The sequence below is a fragment of the Chionomys nivalis genome, chromosome 15, assembly GCF_950005125.1.
Source record: "Chionomys nivalis chromosome 15, mChiNiv1.1, whole genome shotgun sequence".
NCBI lineage: Eukaryota > Metazoa > Chordata > Mammalia > Rodentia > Cricetidae > Chionomys > Chionomys nivalis.
In genome coordinates, this window is record NC_080100.1 from 5,025,811 (window position 1) to 5,050,300 (window position 24,490).

Sequence of the window (24,490 nt, forward strand, 5' to 3'; positions counted from 1 at the left end):
GAACTGAATCTTTATTATGTCTCTGAAAGAAAAAAAACTGCAAAATTCTGACCTGTGTACTTAGCTTTTTATTCTTAGTTTGGTGTTGGAGGAGTGGTAGCTGGGAGGGGGAACCTGTCATTTCTGTCTCTGTCCATGGCTTACAAAGCTAGGTAACATGCACATGCAAAGCCCAGCCTGTACCTTCCAGGGATGGTGGCTGTGCTATCCTGCTCTTACTAACCAGTCCTCACAGTGTCCGTGTGGTTAATGTAGAAGAACAGAAAACTGAGTTTAAAGCTCACTTATGTCACCATTGCTGTTAGATACCTGCTTTCCCCAGCCATTTAAACTGTGCCATTAGGCACATTTGCCTGAGGCCAAGAAGAGCCCCGTGCTGTAAAATCAGCTCCAGTGACAGAAAAGCAGCCCTGAGCCCTCCTCCTGATTCTTGAAGAAATTGAGACATCCTTGTGGTAAATGAGGTCAGCATCCTGACAGCCACAGCAGGTGCCCCCTTCTGGAGAGTTCTTCCATCACCGGGAATGGGTGATTCCTGCAGAAATCCGCCCTCCCTTCCCTCCTCATGTTGCGTTCTGCCTGTGAGATTTGCTGGTTTCCTGTTCCCCTGTCTTCTAGCCATCTCCTCCTATTGTCACCGTACACTGAATTCTGAAATCAGCAGTGCCATTTAGAAAGAGTGCCGTGGGTCGGTCTGTGTCCCGGCGTATGCTTAACCGATGTATCCAGAATGACCCCATAAGGTTTTCATTGATATCACCTTTGACAGATGAGGATAACGTTCACAAGGGTTTCTCCACAGTCCCACAGCTCATAGTCCCAGTCCTGGCTCCTGTACTTTAGAGCCCACCGAGCTACGTCCAGTTCTCTTAGGATCTCACTTGCCCCAAACCTTATGTGAGGAAACTGGAAGCTCACAAAGCAAATGAAGAAAGTGGTTGCCAGCCACCACGTTGTCCATGGGGCAGCGTCTGCACAAAGTACCCATTGTTTTCCAGCTCTTCCTTGTACTCGAATGTGGGGAGGTTGCTTGCCAGAAAAATGCAGGCCACTGCCAAGAGTTGCAGTGGATGTCTCCTTGCATTACTGCAGATGTGCCAGGAGGCATTGCCTTGACTGCTGTACTGAGAAGGGATGGCGCAGCGCAGCTAACCGGGAATTGCCAGTGTTCGCCTGGATCAGCTGGTCGATTAGCAATGAACAGAATTCCTATCTCTGTGGTGCAGAATTGCACAGACGTGTTAAGAGTGCATCAGCTAGAATGTTATAAAAACCACACCTGTCAGTCACAAGCAAGAGGGGCTTGTAGAAACTCACTTCCTTATTTCATTTTCATATCTTACACGGTCAACAATTTCAAAATACTCTCTCATCCTGAGAGGAATAATGGAAACATCAAGAAACCATACATCCCATTATCAATCTCTATCCCACAAGCATTAATAGAATGGATTAATTCAAGTCCCTCCTGCAATATCTGTTAGAGCTCAGTGCAGAGTAAAGGTCTGTATTAATTCGCACGTTTTCCTTTACTGTGTCCTCAATATGTGGACTTCAACCTTTTGCTGTTTTATGCAAATTGGGTTTGTGATATATTTGAAATGTGCATTTGACTGGACGAAATCTGGAAATGACGGGGACTCTAGAGTTTGTCAGTGCTGGGGTTCTAAGCCCTGTATGCATGTTGTATTGTTGTGTTGTGATCTGCCTGTCCATCGTTTGTTCTCTTCAATAGACCGGGCATTTGGAAAGACCTGAAGACCATGGGCTCCGTGTCCCTCTCCATATTCTTCATCACGCTGCTCGTCCTGGGTAGACAGGTAAGACGCTCTTTCTGTTGTCTCCTGAGGTGCAGATCTGCGCTGTAGATATGTTTCTGTTTAAAAAAAAAATGTTTCAGATCATCTAATTACTTAGACAAGCAAGACACGCAAGGTGTGGGCCAGATACAAAGGAAAAGGTTGTTTGTCCACGAGGGGCAGACTTCAGAACCCCAGAGATAGGAATCAATTAATTTTGCAAACAGCTGAAACTACAGACCCTTGTGTGGGTCGGTCACGGTGAACAGCACCCTTCTTCCCAGAGTTAGCATGCCACCTTGGCTTCGATTGCAGCCATTCCTCAAAACATGGTTCTCTGAAGAAAAAAAAAAACTTCATTCTGTGGTGCAAATGAAACTATTACTCATTCTTGGGGCCTCTGCCTGCTCCTGGTCTCGTGGGAGAGGCTACAAATAGTAAAGTTTAAGGATTACCATGTTTATGCCTGTGCACACAGTCAGCCATGGTGACTGTAAGACGTATTGGAAGCCAGGCCTCACTGTTTTAAAGCCTAGGGTATCGGCATTGTGAAGCCAATAGATGATTTGGGTTAAAAGGCACCGAACCTTTAACGTGGTAAACCAATAGAAAAGCACATGGACTCTGTGGCGAATACCCACAGACTAAGTGACTCTCAGTCTGGCTTCCAGTCTGCCTTCTAGGTAGCAAAACTGCACAGCTGGGCAGAGTCTGTTTCATTGGCTAGTATGCAACCTCTGGGACTGTCCTCTAACACCTCAGCAGGATGAACTGCATGCTTCCTGGGAGCTAGCAGTATGGCAGTCCCTGGGCTCAGCTAGTTGGGGCCCTCAAACCCTGTCTGCTTTGGGGGCTCATCTCTTTCCCACTTCTCCTGTGACTTGATCATTTGTCTGTTGCTTGTTCTCACTACTGACCAGCTTGCTGCTCTCAGTCATGAAGCAGCCTTACCCCTGCACTTCCAGGGTCACCCAGTAAATTACATAGAAAAGAATGAGATTCCTTGTGCAATGGGGAAATAGCAACCCCTCGGCTAGCCGCCTGCTTCTCCGTGTCATACCATTGATGCGATGTCCAAAGTCTCTTTAATAATCTCCAGTCAGATCACCTCCCATCCCAGAGTATTCGAAGATGCTAGAACCAGATTGAATCCCACCCAGCAACCCATTTTTAATGGCCATGGGGATGGCCAGCATTCAGTACCCCTCTGTGATTGTGGCCATCCCTTTTTTCTCCTTACCATAGTGATACACGTGCTTCATATCCCAGACACCTGGGAAAAGCATTGCTTCCCAAAGGGGTGGAGTAGCTCTTTGTGGTCACTTATGCACCTCGGGCTGTGACTCACACGTCTGCATGAGGCGCATGGGAAACACCATGGCGGGCCAGGACTGAGGGCTAGGCCTCAGTCCAGAACCAGCACAGGGATGATTTGCTACAGAAGAGTCTTCTGGGATAAGAAAAGCTGTGCTCCCACACCCTTTCCAAATCACAGATACGTTGCAAACAGCTGCCAGTGCTTACACAATATCTCCAAGGGCTGTGGCTTCCATGACTCTGGAGTGACCACTTCCTAGCTTGTTTATCACACAGAAGAATAGATAGCATTTTTGCAAGCTACCTTCATGGGTGTGTGGTCTCCTTTACCCATGGCCACCTTCTCCTGAAGCAATAAAGAAGTGTTTGCTTTCTGAGCAAATCGGCAGCCTGAAGCTCACTCTAGTTATATAAGCTTAAGGAAAGCAATGACCAGGCTGGGAAGTTGGCTCAGGAGTTAAGGATACTTTGGCTCTTACAGGAGATCCAGGTTTAGTTTCCAGCACATATGTGGTGACTCACAGCTATCTTTACCTCTGATTCCAGGGGATACAGTACCCCTATTCTAGCTTCCACAGACACCAGGCACACACATAACACAGACATTTCTGTAGGCAAACGCACATACACATAAAATAAATACATCTAAGAAAATTAAAGAAAACTTGTCCAATCTCTTGTACAAAATCTACAGTAATACTTGCTGTATTAAAATTTTAGTTTATGAGTCTAATTTGGCCAATGAAGGGCTAAATTAGGAATATGGAAGAAGCCCATATTTCCTCTAGTTTAAACTGTAGCATGCTGCATGTCAAGTCTGTGTAGCATTTGAGGTGCATTCCTAGCATGAAGCAAGGCAGTCTCCGTGATCCCGCAGTAAGACTGATGACATTTTGTTCAGGTGTCTGGACCCAAAGATGAGTCAACCCCACCCCTATTACCCCTGATTTTGTCCTTGAAGGCAGACAGGAAGCTCTTTAATTCCTTGAGGTGGGTTTTGGAAATAGGGCAGAGCATGAACGTGCTATGAGGCTGTGTTGATTGTGACACAGCACTAAGGGTCGCCAAACACTTGTGATGCACTCCCTGCCTGACAGGATTTGAGAGATGGTGGCTATCTGAGGAACAGGAAGTTTACAGAGTGAGACTATGGCTCAAGGAGGCTAAGCAGAACTCCCACTGTGCTCCACAAGGGGACCAAGGAGCTCTTTAGCTCTTCTTATCAGCTCTGCCTGCCCCACAGTCACCTAAACCATGCCTTCCTTAGTCCTAGATCTCTGCTTAATGTCTTACATGGCCATCCCCACAGCTCTGTATCAAATCTGCATTCTCATGTAAAAGATAATGTTCTCGTGTTATCTTACAGAGATAACAGCCATTGAATTTAAGACCCAACTTAACTCCAAGATATGTTCATCCCCAGATCCCCATCAAATATATAAACATATACACATGACCAAGTAGTAAGATAATAGTCACGACTCTCAGGATGCAGGACTTGAACTGTTCAGTTCATTACTGGTTTGAGAGAGATACATTTGATTTCTTTTGTGGCCTTCAGCATGAGTTTCTCTTATGAACAGTGCTTATACACAGAAGAGAGAATCTAAAGCAGTTTTCATTACTTGAGAAACTGGTACAATGGATAGATGGACTGGTGAATGGATGAGAGAGATGCTAGAGAGTTTGTGGATGCATAAATATAAATGATTGACTGATGTTGATACTATAGGTTGAGTACATAATTAACATATGCAAAAAGAGCTATGATGTGATAAATTATGGATGGATAGATAAATAGAAGATAGGTAGGTAGGTAGATAGATGATAGATAGATAGATAGATAGATAGATAGATAGATAGATAGATAGATAGATAGATAGATAGGCTATATTTGTAAACAAAAGAAGTTTATTATATGCCTCAAAGTTTTAGACATTCAAGGGCAAGCTCCTGGCACTCTCAGCAGTAGTGAAAACCATCTTGATTACATCACATTGTACTACAAGTGTGTGGCAAGAAAGATTTAATCACAAAATAGAAAGCTAGATAGTCTTCCAAATCTCACAGTCTCTTCAAAGGAGATACCTCCAGTAACTAAAGGACCTCCCACCAAACTACCCCTCGTGTCTTAAAGGTTCCATGCCATCATCACCACACTGAAGACCAAATTTCTAACACTTAAACCTGTCAGGGATTCGTGTAAACCATATCCAAACTGTAGCAGGAAGGTATGTAGGTGGACACATAGGTAGATAGTAGATGATAGACTATATTACGATGCATATATACATAGAAAGATGAGCAAATAATCTCTTAGCAGATATTTCCAAGTTACTGATGTCCTTCCAATAGGAGACTAACAAAATATTTGCCTGTGATGCCATAAAAACGCCTGAGCAGCCTCTTGCTGTGGCTCATGGGAACCTTGAGACTTAGGTGCAGCAGGTTTACTACCTGAGTTGGCTGGGAGGTGGTCTCATTTACATTGCTTTCCTTTGTGCCTGACTTTGGATATTCCCCCGTGTCTTCTTGATACCCCACCATGCCCTGCTTCTTCTAGCTAAAACCCAACTGCACTGCCCAGTTGCCCGCAGATTCCAAATAAATGTTGCATTCTCCAAGATAGAGGGCTTTTACAGTTAGTGAATGGCACAGTTTTTATTAATATGGTGTGTGAGAAATTTGACTTTAAATATAAAACTTTTAATAGGTTTGTTTTTGAAACTGCCTCACTGTGCGAAATGAAAATAAATGGCACACCAAAGAAGGGAATGCTTCTTGATGTATCACGTGTAGTTTGGATCAAACTAATTAATGAAGGATTGTTGTCTGTCAAGCTCGAAGTGTGGGTTTTTTTCTAGAATCCCTACTTGTGCTTGAGTGTGTGTGTGTGTGTGTGTGTGCGTGTGTGCGTGTGTGCTGTAATTTTTATAATTAATCAAACCAGTATAGCAGCAAATGCTTAGTTTCACTCTCCTTTGCATTTATGTGTTAATAACTTATTCCCTGTGCTGAAAGTCGCCCTCTCCGTGAAGCCCGTCTTTGACAGAAGGTTTCCCTCAAGGCTGTTCCGTTACACTCAGTATATCACAGGAGACATGAAATTCTGGCAAGGACAGAGGGTCACTGTCAGCTAATCAGTTTCTCCATTTCTACAACACTAATCGTAACTGGCTGATATGCTTTTGTATTATATTTTAATACATACTAAGTTATGAACATATATGTTTCTCCAGTGGCCCTTTTCTAATTCAATAATGTCAATGTACACTCTTATCTACAATATGCTGCCATTCTTAATACATAGTACAATGATAAACAAAAAAATCCATACTGAATGAACAACTCTATAATTGTGGTAGAAGAGACTGCTTTGCAAATTATAAGGGCAAATTACCACAAATTTAAAGTGTTTTTACGTAGTGAAAATCATTGTCTAGCAAGCACCATGAAATTCTTATTTATTCATTATTTTCATGCTACCAAGCTGCTTAAAGAGTAGCTTGAACGACTCTTGGCAATCTAGAGGAGCTTCCAGTCGTACTAACTTGTCAGCCTGCAGAGCCCCTAGGTCCCTGTTGCCGAGGCCCACACACCCCTCAGTCTGGTCTCGGCAAGTCTGTTTTGTGCGGTGACTGACGGATACTTGGGTGGGACGGCGGGCTCTGTGGGGAGGGCGACAGTTCCGTTTTGTGCCGCTTTGTTCTTCTTGTTTTGTTTTCTCTTTATGACCTCCACTCTGGCAGGACAAGATGCCTATTGTTTCTTCACCTCTGTGTCCTCTTGTAACAGAGTGAATATTACTGTAGGTTAGACTTCCTATGGAAGAACAAGTTCCAAAAAGAGCGGGAGGAGATAGAGACCATGGAGAACCTGAACCGAGTGCTGCTGGAGAACGTGCTTCCCGCACACGTGGCTGAACACTTCCTGGCCAGGAGCCTGAAGAACGAGGTCAGATGGGCAGACTAGGGTCGGTCGGGGTCAGGGTGGGTTTGGAGGCGCTATACACTGGATTTGCAGGGTGTCCAAGGTCGGCCTGATGTGTTCCATTTCAAGAGGATGTTGACTATCCATAGAGACATCAGGGGAAGCGAAGAGGTATCCCTTGGTTACTAGAATGCTTGCCTAGCATTTTCATAGATGGGATGTCTCATACCTGTGATCTCAGCATGTGAGAAGTAGAGGCAGGGGGATCAGAAGTTGAAAGCCATCTTCAGCTGCACAACAAATCCAAGGCTAGCCTTGAGTGAGAAAAGGACCATGTGAGACCACGGCTCAGAAAAATAGTCTTCTAATATCTAAGCAATAAAAAATTTGTTCTTAAGAATTTCTTCCAGGCTGGTGAGGTGACTCATAGGCAAAGGTCATTGCTACCAGGCCTGATAACTTGAGTTCAGTCTCTGGGGCCCACGTGGTGGAGAGAGCCAACTCCACTAGCTCTCCTCTGGCCTCGGTAGGCTCACACTGTGATGAGAACAGAGGCACGCGCCTGTGCAGTCAATTGCAATTTAGAATTTCTTCCTTAAGCGTGGAAAGTTCTGAATGCATAATAAGAGGCTCAGCATTCCCAAATAAGCCCCCTAATTGACCACGTCTCTCTCCCCAACCATGAAGGACACTTTATTCACCAACACCCGTGTGATAGAGTCCAGGTCAGGAGGCCCAAATAAGCCAGAGCCATGCTGTCGGGTTCCTTGGGAGACTCTCAAGGCCTTGGAATCTGAAGGACAATGAGCTAATTTATGAGACTGGCAGATATAAGAGCTTTCCATAGAAGCACCCACAGACCTGAGTCTGCCCACCTTGAATGGAGAGAAGTGGGCATTTGAGGATGCTCAGCAGACTTGGATAGATTGTGTCATTGAAATGTGCAAGTAGCTTGGGCAATGAAATGTTCTGTTGTTTGTGCTTTTTTTTTTTTTAATATCGCTGAGAAGCAAGGGAAGGCAGACAGATCCACAATTGGACATAATTTCAAGTATTAGGTTAGCACTGCCAGCGTGATGCCCTGTGCTTTCCGTGACGGCTGAGCCATCTTCTCCACAGGAGATTTGTGCTGAGGTTTGGGAGAGGATTATGAAGGCAGCAGAGGGAAACTGGACGGATGAACTCATTACCAGATAAACTCAACCTGAGTGAACAGGCTGCTGCGCATCCTCTTGTGAGGAGCTTGGAGCCGCTTACACCCATGCTGAGATGGAGAGCGGGTTTCACTAACAGACATTTCGTGGTTCCCATCCACCGCTTTTTCCTTATGCCTTTTTCCCCCCGATACTTTAATTCGTGTTGATTTTATTGCAGATTTAATGATGCTTAATGTATTGCATTTATGCCCCAGAGATGTATTCTTAGAAAAGTCAACTTATAATTTACAAACAATAAATAAATAACCGTATGAGGGGCAGCAGCCAAGACGTCCAGGGGTGCAGGGCATAATGGTCCTGCCAAAGCATCAAAACATGCTCTCCTCCTCGTCACCTGTGTCCCCTGACCTAAGCAGCTTTCTCAGAAACCGCAAGGAATTAAGTCACTGCACAAATTAAGAAATTGCTTTAGTGGTACGGGAGTCTCTTATACCTCTGGCTGTTTCCAAGTTTTATTTATTTATCGTTGTGTGTCATGTGACCGGTGTGTGTAAAATAAAGGTGTGCATGTGTCACGTGTGCATGTGGAGGTCAGAGGACAGCTTTGGGGAGCTGGTTCTCTCCATCTACATGTGTTTTGCAGGCTTGCGCACCAAGCGCTGTTACCCACTGGCCATCTCGCTGATCCTGCTCGTCCAGTTCCTAAGTTTAGCCTGCTTCTGCTGTGGCCATGTGAGCCAGCTGGTGCTGCCCGAGACACAGAAGAATGTCCATGCCAGGGGACAGCAGTCTGTCTGTCAACACGCATCAGGAGTGTGGCTTTCAGGCTCTGGGGAGGCCACTGTAAGGGAGGGATCACTGAATCTGAAAAGAAAGTACTAGAAACTGGGAGATGGAAGTGGCAGGTGACAGAAGGACTGGAGGGAAACCTTGGACCCAGAGGGAAGCACCACAGCCCAGGGCTGTCCCTCTTTGAAGTATCCTGGGCCAGGGCAGCAGTACAGCCCCCTCCCTTTATCCTCCCTGTGTGTTGATTCCACGCAAGCCTCCAAGCACAGTTTCTCTTCTTCTTCAATAGCCCTGGTCCCTTTTGTATCCCTGTGGGAGAAATACCAGAGCACATGTTAAAGGGGAGAAAGGTCCATTTTTGTTCATGGTTTTAAAAGATTCAGTCCATGAACGGGTAAAATGAGGAGCCAGAGCATGCGGTAGTCCCGAGGAGACAGTCCCAGTGGCACACCTCCTCTGGTGGCCTCACCCTCATATCCACTACCTTCCGGGAACGACCAGAGTGATCCACCAAGGGACTAATTCATCTGTGAGGTCAGAGCCCTCATGCTGTAATCATCTGAAAGCCTCTTCACAGACATGGCCAAACGGGGTGCCGCACAGCTTCCCCAGGCGTTCCTCAACCCAGCCAAGTTGTTCTGAGGATCCAGGTGAAGGAGGTTATGTTTAAGTTTATCCAGGCAGCCTCCTTCAGGGAGCCAAGTCTTGATCAGCAGACATTCTGGGGATATACTTTGTAAACAAGAGCCCTCCGAGGACTCCCAGCCCAATGCCCAGGGCATCCCTTATCTATGAGAACAATAGATTGGTTTGCCCTGCGCTTTCAGGAGAAAGCACTAAAAAGTGGGCCGAGCCTGCGCATGCTCTAATTGAAAGTCAGTTATAGGTTTTGACCTGTATGGAACTGACTAGGAGACCAGACGCTGAAGAAGAGAGAAAGTCATGAAGATGAGACTTACTGTAAGGGCAGAGTGGAGCCCTTCCCATAACCTAGGGCTTAGCACTGACTGATTTAGGGCTCTGAATGGTCCCAGGAAACTCAGGAAATACATAGTGAGCCCTGACATTTGAAAATGCCAAGAAGAAGGTATGATTGAGTGACGAGGCCCACAGGGCTGGGACACTGGGACTAGAACTAGACAGACAGGATGTTGGAAAGTCAAGAGGCTGGGTGTTTCTCAGGGACCGAGGATGAGAAGGAATACTGACAGGCCGTGAGGAACAAGACCCGGTTTACGTGAGTCATTGCAGCTTTGGACAACTAATGCCATTGCTGTGTGCCTCAGTTTCCTTATCTGTAGGGAGAAACCAATCGCATGGACTTCGTAGGATCACAGCCGTGTGTGTTAATGAAAGTGTGTTCACAGAGGTGAACAACCCATCATGAAATGGGCACTCTATGTGTGATGCCTGTCAGGGGAGGAGATAATGCATGGAAAATGGTTCCTAGTGTTGCTAAATGTCCCCTTAGCCTTAAGCGGAGAGTCAGTGCATCTTGTAGGACTTGTATTAAATGGTCTTAACCAAAATGGGCTCCCAGCTGTTATCTCTTCTCTGGTGCCCTGATGCCCGAGCAGTAGCCAGCATTCCTGGAACCTGGCCTCGGGAGTCTCGTGTACGTCAAGTCATCTACACAGGATAGGAAGCTCAGTGCACACAACAGCTCTAACGAGATCTGCGCTGCAGGCCGGCTCAGCCACACTGAGTGCCGGGAAGACAGGAGAGCCTTGATACCATTGTTCTTGCAGCATTCACGGATGTGGAGACAGGAGCTGAAAGCGCTGCACATGACAGGTCCTGGGAATAGGGTCTTGGCATGAATCTCCTTTTCCTTGAAGCTGTTGTGACCTTCCTTTGGGTTGCCATGCCCTAACGTGTTTATTATGAGGCTGAGCTTGGTGTAAAAAAAAAATTGTCCCTCTGAAGGTACCTGAACCTGGAATTATGATGCTCTTTAAGTGTGCACCCTGCCAAAGGATTGGCCTAGCTGCCAGGGGAGCAGAGCTCACTGGTGATGTGTGCAGAATGGCACCCTGTCCCCCACCCTGTCCCCCACCCCAGGCACATGAGCAGCACCAGCCCTGGAGTGCTGCTGTCACTCCGAGACTGGCTGTCTCACTTCGGGGCCGAGTGAGACTTTCCTGGGCTGCACTGTAAACCCCAGTGTACCAGGCTATGCTGCCTGTGCTGCAGACAGGCTCTCTGCACTTGGGATGAGCCCACCCACAGCCCCCCTTTCTGAAACCATTGAACTTGAGGGTTTCACTATACAACAAGGGAACAACGGAGATGCCTTGCAACTGTGAGGGCAGGATGCTGTGGTTTTGCTGCCCTTACACTGGAGTCTCTCTCCACTTGAAGTTGAAGGATTTTTCAACTAGATGCATCTGGGATTTCAGGCCTGTGAATAAGTGGCCTGAGGGGCTCCGTTCTTTCTTCCTGGTGCAATTGAAGGACTCACTTGAATAGTTTTATCTTCTTTGCAATACCCAATAAAGAGGGAAAAACAGACTTACTTCCAAAGGATCAAGCCGTAACACACTATTTTATTATAGTATTGTTCTTTGAGGAATGGCTCTTGCTTCCCTTCAGTTGGCTGAAGGGCATTTTGTCCTAGCCCAGCCTCTGATAGATTACACCTGTCTGAAGCAGAGAGGACAGGTTTTACTCAAGGATTCCGACTGATACATAGCTGGTGGCCGATGGAACTTGTACCTGTGCTTGAGAGGTTTTTCTGTCTCACTGGCAGCTGTGAGAGGTCCAGGACTGGGCTATTGCAGGTAAACAGGGCCTGCGTACAATAGCATCTTCCAGGAAGTGTGGTGAGGTTCCATTAAAACAGATGGATATTCCTGAGTGGAAGCAGCACTCGAGTGGCTGTGCTGTCTGTGTGTCCGGCAGGAGGAGGGTCCCACTCTCCATGGGCATCGTCATATCCACAAGTCCTCCTCTGTTGGAGGCCAGTGAATGCTCACATCCTCTCTGTCTCTCGGCAGGAGCTGTACCACCAGTCCTATGACTGTGTCTGCGTCATGTTTGCTTCCATCCCGGACTTCAAGGAATTCTACACAGAATCAGACGTGAACAAGGAAGGCTTGGAATGCCTTCGGCTCCTGAATGAGATCATTGCTGACTTTGATGATGTAAGTGCTGAGGCTTACCTGAAGAGCAGGGATGCCCCATCCCCACAGCGTATGCCTCTTAATACAGTTGAAATTAGTTCAGGACGGTGACATCATGCCTTCAGACTTGCCCTTCGAAATAACTTTCCTTTCTTTCAGTTTCTCCTCCCTCCTCTTCTTCCTCGCTCTACCGCTACCACAACCCCAACCCCTATATTCTCACCCCAAATCCACTTCTCCTGCTTTCTGTTTAGGAAAGGGCAGGTCTCCCGTGACTATCACCAAAACATGGCATATCAAGTTGCAGTAAGACTAAACACCTCCCCAAGTATTGAGGCTGGGCAAGGAAACCCAATGTGAGAAGTAACTGACCTGGGCTCCTAGGGGCTCACAGAGATTGACCCAACAACCAGGGAGCCTAGGCTGAATGTTATAGTTCTGCAGCTTGTCCCTCTCATGGGTCTCCTAACAGTGGGAACAGGGGTTGTCCCCAACTCTTTTACAAGCTTTTGGGACCATCTAACTTTTGGTAATTTGAGCTCAAGTCATATCCTGTACCTTGTTTACTGGATAATTTGGTGGGGGGATACATTTTATTTTAAAAGTAATGTAACTGCAGAGGACAGCTACTAAAATCTGCATTTAAGTCATTAGTAAGACTTTCTAGAAAGGCTTAACCTCCAAGAAAAATACTTAACCCAACCCTTTACATATTAAAACATAATCAATCTATTTATCACAGTAGATTATCAGCATCACTGTCTGTTTCAAGGCCTTTGGCAGACATCAAATTGAGCTGTATATGAATGGCGTGCTTTGTTGTTGACAAAGCAATACATGTGTGGGTATTATATCATTTTCCAGAGAGGACATGACATATTGTTAGACATTGAAATAGGTATCATTTTTCACCTTGTAATCTTCTGTCTATTAGAGAATAATATGTCCTATTTTCTGGTAAGAAAGAAAAACCCACACCTGTGATTTCAAGGCCATTGCAGCTGCTCTCCTCATATCAATATTAGACAAAATAGAAGACATTTGTCATCTGTGAGTGTGTGCTCGTCCTGATTCATGAAGCTTTGGCATACATGAGGACACTGTATAGCATAATGGTTTCAGAGCTGTGCAGTTCCTAGTGGCTTCTGGATCCTGTGTCCTCTCTACCCCATCTCCACGTGAGCTCCCTCCAGATGTTCATGGAGGAGTCATGACAATCAAAGCCTTCTGCTCCTATACCATCTGTACAGTGGAACGCAGTTGCGTGTTAGCTCCAGCTTGCCTGCAGCAAGATGCAGGCTTCCCAGTCCAGACGAGTGAGTGCCAGTGACACAGGGTTTTCTCACATGCTTGAAGGGTTTTGTCAGTAAGCCTGGAAGAATAGTCTCTGACTAGCAGAGTAGCAAGAAAGCAGCAAGAAAATGCTCCTGGTCTTTGGCAGGTGCTGTTCATTTGAGACTGCCCTGCAGAATCTCCTCCCATCCCTACGCTTCCCATAGCCTTCCCACCGTACCAGAATGAGGGTGAATGCAGAAGCCTGGAACTAGTACTGAGGCCAGTTGAGATCGGGGCTGATGGAAGGGTGAGGTCTTTAGCTGGGGAATCTCATTCTCCTCACTTCAAGTGCTCAGCTGTCAAAGCCTTGCAGGCCCTGCAGGGAAGACCTTACACACTGAATCGGTGTTATATTTGTGCCTTTTACACATGGAACTGGAGATTTATTTGCAGCCTGTTTCCCGTATCGTAATTTACCCTGGTTCCTTCCCTAAGTCTGACAGGCAATCTGTGTGTATTACAAGCACATCCTCGTGTTCTCTTCCCGTCCAAGGTGATGTGCTTATGAAGATGTCTGCTCCCAGCATGCTCAGGTGGGAGAGTGGCATGCCCTTTACTGTGGCCTAGGATCCAGAAATGGCTCGGTAGAGCCGGGGATTCAGGTCAGCGCCTGGCCAAGTAACGATGGTTGTCATTGCTCTGCAGCTGCTTTCCAAGCCAAAGTTCAGTGGTGTTGAAAAGATCAAGACCATCGGTAGCACATACATGGCGGCCACGGGTCTGAGTGCTGTGCCCAGCCAGGAGCACGCCCAGGTAGGTGCACACCTGTCAACTGCCTAAGGATGCGTGTGTCCAGGAGTCACGCTGTAGCCAAACCCAGAACTCTACCATGTGTATTGCCCAAAGTTGAATGTTCATAGTCCTAAGAGAATTTAAAAAAAAAAAAAAAAAAAAAAAAAAAAAAAAAAAAAAGGAGCTCTGGAAACTTCTTAGAGTTCTCTGAAGTCTGATTCTAGAAGATAAAACAATCAATTGTTGAATGATACCAGGTAAATAGACAGGTGATGAAACAGTTAATAGTTGATTGATCCCCGACAAATAGGCATGTTAAGGCTGAGTGCTCCAGAGACTCCCGCTCTCTGCGCAGTGCCCAGTTCTGGGTCTCTTCGCTAATTCCCATCTACTACAAAACGAAACTTTTCTGATGAGGGCTGAGAACGCTCTGCCTATGAGAACAGCGATACGTCATCGAGTCATCTGACTGCTCTGCTCCTTTAGCAGAAGAGTAATGGGTTTCCCCAGCCAGCGACCTTTGAGTATTTTCAGTCAACTAGGAGTGGAGACTTTTTTCTTTTTTTAATTTTTTTTAAATTTTATTTTGCATTCCAACCACAGTTCTCCCTCACACCCCTCCTCCTCACTCTCCTCTCCCCCAGCCCACCACCCCCATCCACTCCTCCCAAAAGGTAAGGCCTCCCATGGGGAGTCAACAAAGCCTAGCACATTAAGTTGGGGCAGGACCAGGTCCATCCCCACAGCATTAAGACTAAGCATGGTATCCCTCCATAGGGAATGGACTTCATTCAGAAAGTTAGCTCATGCACCAGGGATAGAGCCTGGTCCCACTGCAAGGGATCCCTCAGATAGACTAAGCTACACAACTGTCTCCCACTTGCGGGAGTGGAGGTCCGAGAGCTGCCAGTGTAGAATTCACGAGTTTCCATGAGCTTGGTTCAGCTGTTTCTATAGATTTTTCCCTCCATGATCTTGGCCTCCCTTGCTCATATATTCCCTCCTCCCTCTCTTCAACTGGGTTCCCAGAGCCCGACTTAGCTGTGGATCTCTGCATCTGCTTCCATCAGTTACTGGATGAAGGTTCTTTGATGACAGTTAGGTGGTCACCAAGCTTATTACAGCAGATGGCCAGTTCAGGCACCCTCTCCACTATTGCGAGGAGTCTTAGCTAATTAGCTGGGGTCATCCTTGTGGATTCCTTGGAATCTCTCTAGCACCAGGTTTCTCCCTAACTCCTTAATAGCTCCCTCTATCAAGATATCTCTTTCATTAGGATGGAGTGGGAGAGATTTTTATCTTGCAGTGTTTTGTTTCTGTGTTAATGTAGAAATTTGTGCAATTTGTTGGGTTCCCACCTTATCAGGAGAGTAGGCATGCTGAGTGGTGTTCAGCATAGTTTCACACGCAGCCAGCTCTAGGACGGGTGTTGCACAGAGGAACGGGACCCACCAAACCACAGTCTCCCTCCTAAAGTAGGTGGAATTTAGAGATAGGGAGGCATGAGTCCCACATTATCGGTTCACCCACACCTCCACTGGAGGAACTGAGAGACAACCCAGACCCCGATAAAACAAATTCCCATGAAGTATCAGGGAGGTCTGTTCCTATCCTAACAGTCCTGAGTAGAGAGTGGAAGAGGGTTCCTGACTCAAGAGGAGGTATCCCAGGGTTTCTACTACTGAGATGAAACACCATGACTAAAAAGAACTTGGAGGAAGAAATGGTTTATTTCATCTTAAAGTTTGTAACTCTTCACCCAAGGAAATCAGGTCGAAATCAAGGCAGGAACCTGGAGGAGTATCTGATGCACAGGCCATGGTGGAGTTCTGCTTACTGGCTTGCTTAGTCCACTTCCTTATACCATCTAGGCCCACCTGCTCGGGGGTGACACCACCCACAGTGGTCTGGATCTTCCCACATCAATCATCAGTCAGGAAAATGCTGCTACATTCTTGTCTATGGGCCAATATGATGGAGGCATTTTCTTAATTGAGAGTTCCCCTTCCCAAATGGAAGAGTCATGTTGAAAAAAAAAAAAAAACACTAGAAACTAGCCAGCTGTATTAGTTTTAGTTTTCTTCTGCTGTGAATAGATGCTTTTTATTTCTTATAAAGAAAACATTCAACTAGGGTCTTGCTTACAGCTTTAGAGGGTAATTCCATGACCATCGTGGCGGAGAGTTTGGCAGCAGGCCAGCAGCCCTGGCGTTGGAGCCGGAGCTGAGAGCTTCCATGTTGAAACAGCAACCATGAGGCAAAGAGAGAGAGAGAGAGAGAGAGAGAGAGAGAGAGAGAGAACCAACTGGAATGGCATGGGCCTGTGAAACCTCAAAGCCTACCCTAATCTGTACTCAGCAAGGCCTCAATCCTAGTCCCTGAAACATTCTTGGGGCCAGGCATTCAGGCATATGACTTGTGGAGTTATTCTCATTCAAACCACGACACCAGCAGTACAGACAACTCTCAAATTATTCTAACTAGATAGGTCATGTGTCCTGCTCGTCAGGTGATTTCTTTCAGAGACTTAGTCTAATGGCTGTACTAATTGATCAGTGGGGGAAAGAAGGAGAAAAAGTAAAAGAAACCTAATGGATTCCTATCCTTGAACTCTCAGTCGAAGCCGCCCAAACCAGCTTAGAGCCTGGGGTGAAAGAGCAGTGTAGCCCTGTGCATGCTCTTGCCCATTTTTAACAGGTTGTATTTTCCCATATACCAGTAATGTGTTGAAGTAAAAAAAAAAAATGTAAAATATAAAATACAGGTTTTTTTAATGCAACATTGCTTAAATGTAAGTATCTCATATATAACCAAAGCAGAACTCGTTTTAAGTTTTTACTTTCTGTTCTAATAGAAACAAACAGATTTTGTCAATACCTTCACTGTGTATGTGTTGGCGTATTCGGTCGGTACGATAAATAACCAGACCAGCTCAAGAACAACAGATATAATTTAATAATTGAAAAAGGGGGGAACTCACACTACAGGAGTGGGAGGTCCGAAATCCAGAATGGTCTGGCGAGCACTGCGTAGAGAGAGCACGCACCTACCTAGCCCGGTTTTTCTACCTGTGCTCCAGGCGGCCACACCCTAACCAGATGTGATTGGTTGAGCTTCCCCATCATCTCCCCCTTTTATCTAAACAAGATCTATCCAAACCCAATACAACTATATACAATAGGAACAGATACCAAATGTAAAATTATAAGTAATAAACAATATTAAGCAAGAAACGCATAACAAAAGTTTTACTAAGCATTCTATTTCAAGGAGTCTAAATAATGTATTGAAATTAAGTTTAGCTAAATCATGAGGAGGGTAACTACAATTATCTAATCTTCAACTCCATCAAATATCTGAGAAGGGAAGTAATATTACTTGAGTAAACAGGAAGTCCAATCGAGAAACTTCCAAAACGTGCAACAAGTGACAGAGACACTGACTACCTGGGCAATCACCCAGAGTCTCATTTGCAATGTTGAGGCAACCAACTTTGGCTAAGGCCTGACGTAACTGACATACCATTTTCAAAGGCAAGAAACTTTTCAGAACTATCTTACCCTGTCTTGGCAGGATATGACAGTCCTGTTTCATCCATTTACGGATACTCTGTATTTCTGGCAGTGGTTGAGGTATGGGCATTTCTTTGCCCAAAGGCCAGTTCTGCCAAGAAGAAAGGCTCCAGGTGGAGTGTCTTTGGTGCTCAACATTCTCTTGGGAGTAGATCAGTGTTGCCAGGAGTGATTGTGTCTCATTGCCACAGAACTCTAGGTTAGAAAAGGTTTGATTCTGCTTCTGAGTTGGCATTGTGATTCACCAGTGATGGTTTTCAGCCCGGACAGAAACAGCTGGCTTTCTGCATCTGTCTCCTTATTTATAAAGCGAGAACATTCTTAAGGTTCCTTATATATAAACCTCTTTTCCTAAGACTCTTCGGAAGATGGCATTTACTATTCAGAATATTTAATAGACTCCACGGTCTCCATAGGCAATAAAAGGGCTAATAATGGCAGTACTGACTATTTTCCACTAATGATATCATTGTCGTCTGGCAGAACTGAGATAAGAGCTTCTGGGGCATAAATGAAATATTATATGCCATCATATCCATGCAGGAGACTTCTACCCAATACAAGCCATTTGTGATTACAAATTTTAATTAGAATCTCAGCAGGTCATACAAAGATGGCTTTCTGTCTGGAAAGCAGTTCATTGCATTTTGTGAGGTAAAATATGGCTTTCTTGATAAATGTCAACACAAATGTTATTTTTCTTAAAAAAAAAAGAATGCCATGTCTCTAAAATGTGCTTCATATTGTTTCTAAAGTTATAAACAAAATATATTTATGTGACCAGATGTTTAGTTTTCATAGCCAAACATTCAATTTGCAAAATATGTGGACTTTTTAAAGAATTGGTTGGATTTTCTTAAATCCAAAAAGAAACAAAATTATCAGAATTGTGGCCGTTTGGAATCTGGACTTTATTTAAGATTGCCTGGGCATTGTCTGTTTGCAGAACTATATCTGCCCACCAGTTACATGCAGAGGGGCGTCAATGCTCAGCTGGGCCCAGCCTTGGTATCAACCCCTGCTCAACTTTATTTGTGCTTTTAAAAGGAAATGGTGAATTCTAATTTAAATCACTAAGACAATGTAACTAGAAGCTTGCGTTCCAGATTGTAAGAGAAGCAGGCATTTGTTAAGAGAGCAAATGCTCCAGGAACAGACTTGAAGTCCAGCCTGCTCCATCATCCTGTGACGGGTGCCCTGATGGCCAGATGTCCCCTGAGGAAGTGTACAGTGTGTCCAAGCTGGGAGCTTGCCCATCTCCCGGGCCCTTACTCCTACCCTGGTGACCTCAGTCTCCACCAAGTGCCATCCTTGCAAGCCATGTTGATCCCTTTCCTTGGCTTTAAGACCTCAACCTGCAGTAGCCAAGTGGCAGTTTGGAGATAATTGTCTTGACTTGCAGAGTGTTGCCTTTTTGAAGACCATTTTACTGCAGAGTGAGCTTTCCCACCCTTTGTGGCTTTTCTGGTGACAGTGAAGAGCAGGGAGCAGAAGTGGCTTATTCTCCCCGCCTCTGTCCCTCTGCTTCTCTGCACAGCCTCCCTTGCTCCGCCTCTGACTGCTCTGCAGGCCCCACTGACTGTACAGGAAGCCCCTGCTTTATCCCTACCTGGTCAGTCACCCTCTGTGTTACCACTGGTGGCAATTACTTGACCAGTTTTCATCTGTTCCCCCACTAATTCTAGCAGGAACTTAAGTCAAAGACAGTACACACGGAAGAAAACTCGTTTAATGCCATGCCTGAGACCTCCATTGTAGTGAACAGTGCCTGCAGCTTTGATGCATAATTACAGATAGCTCAGCAAACCTCTACCAGCAACACGTTTGGAAAGAGGTGACATCCGGCCGGGGCTGGAACAAATCCCGGAGGGGAGAGCAGAGCAGGAGAGATAGGGACTTCCTGTTTGCTCGGGGTGCGAGCGCCCGTTGCTTGTTTTGCATTTAACATTGGCATCCAGGCTTTCTTCTTAATGGTTTTAATTTTAAAATATGCAATTCGATAACCTTTAAAATAAATTCATTTGCTTACTGTATGTGAACCAAACAGGCATCAGGGCTTGGTTGGGACCAATCTGTAGATGGACCGCTAGCTCCATCCAGCACCTGCCAGGAGCACACATCTCTTTCCGTTCTCCATCACCACTGCAATTCAGCCTCAGGGTCCATGTGAGCCAGGAAAAGCTCCACACTCCCCCCATCCAGGGCATCATTAGCGGGAGCTCGCTGGCAGAGCAGGGACTGGAGACACTTTCATTCAACCTCCACCACTCTGCTCCTTAAAAGCCTAGTTTAGGAGCCACCCAGCACGATCCCTAGGAATCTTAGTACCTGTTGGTTACCCAGCGGATGAATTCTTTTCCACCATGGCCAGCCCAAGGGCCTTTATTGTGAAATGAAGAGTTGGTGCGGAGGTTTCAAAGTGGGGTTCAGAGAGCACAGGAGATGCCAGCAGGAGTTCACTGGCAGAATGGAGAGGCATCCAGGTGTCTTCCCACTGTAGCTAATGGCCCGCTTCCCTGTAGATAAGGCTCCATCTAGTCACCTTGCTCAATGACTTGTTCAAAGGTTTCTTTCCAACGATAAGAAGTCATATTCTGAGGTACAGAGGTTAGGATTCCCACACAAGACTCAGCCTGCAGCATGCCCACCTCGTGTCCTGGAGAGACAAAAGTAAGGTGTGTGTGTTACCAGAGCTGGGGAAAGCTGCTGTGGGATGATTGGCAGCTGCCACCAGAAAAGGGTAGGCTTGCACTTCATGGTGAGAGCAGAACTCTATCATCTAAGCAGCCCTTCTCAGCTTCCGTAGAGCTCCTGGTGGACAGTTCCAGCTGGGAGCCAGGGAGAGGCAAGGAAGGAGGGGCCCTTGGCTGGGTCAGACCAGATAAGGTTCGGTATGTGGGCAATGAGGAGTAAGAGCAATGCAGAGCTAAGGTGGGCCACATCTCTGAGCCATGGTGCCTTCTCCCGAGGGCGCATGGGATGCTGGGACAGTGTGTCCACATGTCATGCTCTGGCCCCAACAGTGGACTCAGATAAAATACATCCTGCGATGAGATTTAATTCTCCCACTGTGTCCCATAAAGGTGAGTCCTCCCTTCAGGATGGGGCCTGGCTCATGACAGGATGATGACATCGTTCTGTGATTCTAGCCCGACCTGGATGTCTGTGCTCTCTTTCAGGAGCCTGAGCGCCAGTACATGCACATAGGCACCATGGTGGAGTTTGCATATGCCCTAGTGGCAAAACTGGATGCTATCAATAAACACTCCTTCAACGACTTCAAACTGCGAGTGGGTATGTTGTGCCAGGGCATCTGAGCAAGCACCGAGGCCTGGGGTGGAGAATAAGGCTTCAGGACGCAGTGGAGAGCCTGGTGTGAGGCAGGCTGTGTCTAGAAGGGCGTAGGGAGGCCGTGAGCTCCCCAGAACTGCTTCTGTGCAATTTAAAAAGAGGCACTCCCTTCGGCTGAATTCAAGGAACAGAAGCATGGCTCAACAGCTGGAGCTGGAGCAGTGTCTTAGTTCCCAGAACGTCCCCGCAGCCAGCTGAGGGTTTACCTAGCACATAACTCTTCCCTTGCTCTGCCATATTGGTGGGAAGCCACCATACTTGCTGTTAACAATGACCTGACATCAGCTAGCTTCCACACCAGTACCAGAGATAAGCAAAGTCACTGACTGGTACTTCTTAGCACTGAGGGTGGTGGCATGTCTTGTCATTCCACCACTGAGAATTAGGAGCAGGAGGATTCAAGAATGAAGTTCAAGACTGTCCTCGGCAGCTATGTAACAGTTCAAGGACAGCCTAGGCTACTTGAGACTCTGTTTCAAAAAAAAAAGCAAACAAACAAAGTATACATGTTAGGATTACTGGATTTGGATTCCATTTATAGGAGCACAGTCTTCAGGAACACAAAACGTGTGTCCCAGATAGCTCTTCCCATTCTCTTCAACCCTGTAGAAATTTTTAGTAGTCATAACTTCTAATTGACTGAGAAAACAAAACTTCTTGATTTCTGAAAAGTTTTTTTTAACAAACTTTAAGTTGATATTTAGCATGTTCCGTGATGACTTGCCTTTTCCAAAGTCTTACTTTTAAAAAGCAGTGTTTGAAGCCATCAGCTTAGCACACAGCTGGCCCATAATATATGCACGGTGTCTGCAGGAATTCGTGATTTCTAAGAGCTTCTTTGACAATTTTTTTTTTTTTTTGCTTTCTTGGCAACACATTTTGCTTCTTCCACTAGTCCACAGACAAGCAGTTCTTGTGTCAAGATCCATCTGTGTGGTTTATAACTTTACTTTGAATACAGATTTCTACTGGGGGGGGGGGGGCATCTGGATACTTGAAGCTATTTTCTTCCTTCTCGGTACATGTGGCCTGAATTTTAAAGCCTCCTGATGGCAGATGAGGTACTTTTCATGACACGTGCTGCTGTCGGCCTCTGAGCATGTTTTTCCTTTGTCCCGTGTCACTTCTGTACAGGTGAGCCTTTCCCTAGACTCTGCTAACACAAAAGTCGGGGGCAAGGGGACCAGGACACTACCCTGTCAGCCAGCAGTCCACACTGAACATGTTTCTTGATCCCTGCAACAGAGCTTTCTCTGTGCATTTTCTTGACAGCCTGGAATATGGTGTCCTCGAGCGTCGGTGCTACGGCTCTGTTGCTATAACAAAATCCCTGGATGCTTTGATAAGGAAAAAAGGGTTCTGCAGCTCCCAGTTTTGGAGGAGGCTGACAGTGCAAGACCAGATGCTACCCCTTCATTTGGCCCAGACTGAGGCCGTAACGATGACATCACAGCATGGGGCAATGACGTCATAGTTGTATATGTAAGAGAAAAGCCAGAGAGAGACTGGAGGATTAGATTTATTCTTTGTAGTAGCCCACGCTCAGGACAGCTGAGTCTACATGCACAGTGACATATTCACTAAGTCCATCCTCTTGAAGGCCCTACCACCTGAACACTGAGATTTCTATGGACAGAATACCTTTTCCAAATATACATGAATAAAAATAACCCAGCCATGTGACATGGGAACAGAATCACTCTGTGTCACATCCAGAGTGGTCTCAGTGTTGAAAGGGGTAAGGTGGTGGATTAGAAACACACAGGACTTCTCTGCATCTCCACAGATCTAAAAAAACAAACAAGCCCAGCAGGTTCTTGGCTGTAATAAGATGTGGTCACACAGAAAGGAGCACAGTAAACAGCGGGCGGCTACAGACTAGATGTGATCCACGGGTGACGTACTTCAAGGTCACAAAAGAAACAGCCAACCCCAACACAGAGCTTTGAGCAAAATGGCGAGTGAGCGAGTGTCTCCCCAGTGGAGCCGTGAGAGAGAAACAAGCTCAAGAAAACGCACAGGAGCAAAAGCTGAGCTCCACAGAAACAGCGCTAGACCACAGGCCTGCACGCTGCGCTAAGCAGATAAGTCAGGCAGGAGCCCGGTGCTTCCTGCGCTTGCCCCCTGGTGTAGCCAAGCCATCCTGACCCGTACTTTGCAGCCAAGTGTCTCTGTGGGCAGAGCAGAAGACCCTGCATTGTTACATCTTCCAACCACACAGGCCTTCCCTCTTCCCCTGATACAGCTAGAAACAACCCAGTGAGCCAGTGTGGCCCCATGAGGAGGGTGAGGATATGGACCAGTATGACCCTATGAGGAGGGTGAGGATATGGACCAGTTGTGGCTCTATGAAGAGGGTGAGGATATGGACAAGTGTGGTCCCATGAGGAGGGTAAGGACGTGAACCAGTGTAGATTCATGAGGAGGATGAGGATTGGTTTGAGACTAGCTGCTGCAGATTAGTCCTGGAAAAGGTGGTTACTGGTCTAGATACAAACTTTCTGAATTATTTTCAGCAGTGAATGACTGCCCTCAATGGGTATTTGTCGAATTCCTTTCTTCTGCTTATTAGATAGCTTACATCTCTCCATTCAGCAGACACTTCAACCCTATGGTCTCTTAACCCGAGTTTTACTTGCCTTTGAGTCCCCCTTACCCATGCCCTCAGGCTCCCCTAAGAGGTATTTCTTGTCTGACTCAGCACAGAATACTAGCAAATGGCAGTTCACAGTGGGAACATAGAATAAAATTATCACAAAAAGCAATGGCTCCAGCAAGAATTAGATCCACTCTTGATGCAGCTTCTTCCGCATGCCATGGGATCAGAGCCATAAATCATGCACACTCATCTTGCGCCAAGTAGAAGTAGCCTTCTGCTAGCCATAACCAGTTCAACCAGCTCAGGCCTCACCCATCCCCAAGAGCTGCTGTCTAAGCAGAAGTCTATGACAGCCAGAAGAGACGCTGATGGATGAGGGGCTAGCATCTCAGGCCAGCATCCTGACCTGACTCCTGGCTGCTCTGACCCTTGTGACGGAGCTGGATGTATGATTTGAGCTGTCTACAGTAGAAGCAAGTTTTGCTGAGTACAGCACAGAAGCAAAGTGGAATATATTTCTCATATCTTGGACATGCAGGATTTAATAGAATAGTATTTGGATTTTGTTTCTGAGCCTAGATTCCCACTGCAAAAATCTATCACTAAAAAATTCCCTCAGTAGGCAGGTCTGCAGTCAGAAGCTACATCTTTCAGAAGTGGTGAGGATGCTGGATGCAGGAGAAAATGTAAATGAGTGATCTTAGAAGCCTATCAGTCGTTCCAACGGCCCCCTCCTACTCCACCCAAACACTTATGGGTCTATGTGTTTGAACTGAATTTCTTGGCA

The 24,490-nt window shown here is 46.1% G+C and overlaps 1 protein-coding gene across 1 annotated transcript in view; it reads left to right on the forward strand.

Annotated features, from left to right (window-relative positions):
* Adcy2 (adenylate cyclase 2) overlaps positions 1 to 24,490 on the forward strand; it is a 325,945-nt gene that overhangs the window by 293,046 nt on the left and 8,409 nt on the right. Inside the window, exons 19-23 of the mRNA XM_057789671.1 lie at positions 1,736 to 1,820; positions 6,912 to 7,070; positions 11,989 to 12,135; positions 14,095 to 14,202; positions 20,933 to 21,047. Of these exons, the coding sequence (XP_057645654.1) occupies positions 1,736 to 1,820; positions 6,912 to 7,070; positions 11,989 to 12,135; positions 14,095 to 14,202; positions 20,933 to 21,047 (614 nt within the window). The remainder of the gene's footprint in view (positions 1 to 1,735; positions 1,821 to 6,911; positions 7,071 to 11,988; positions 12,136 to 14,094; positions 14,203 to 20,932; positions 21,048 to 24,490) is intronic.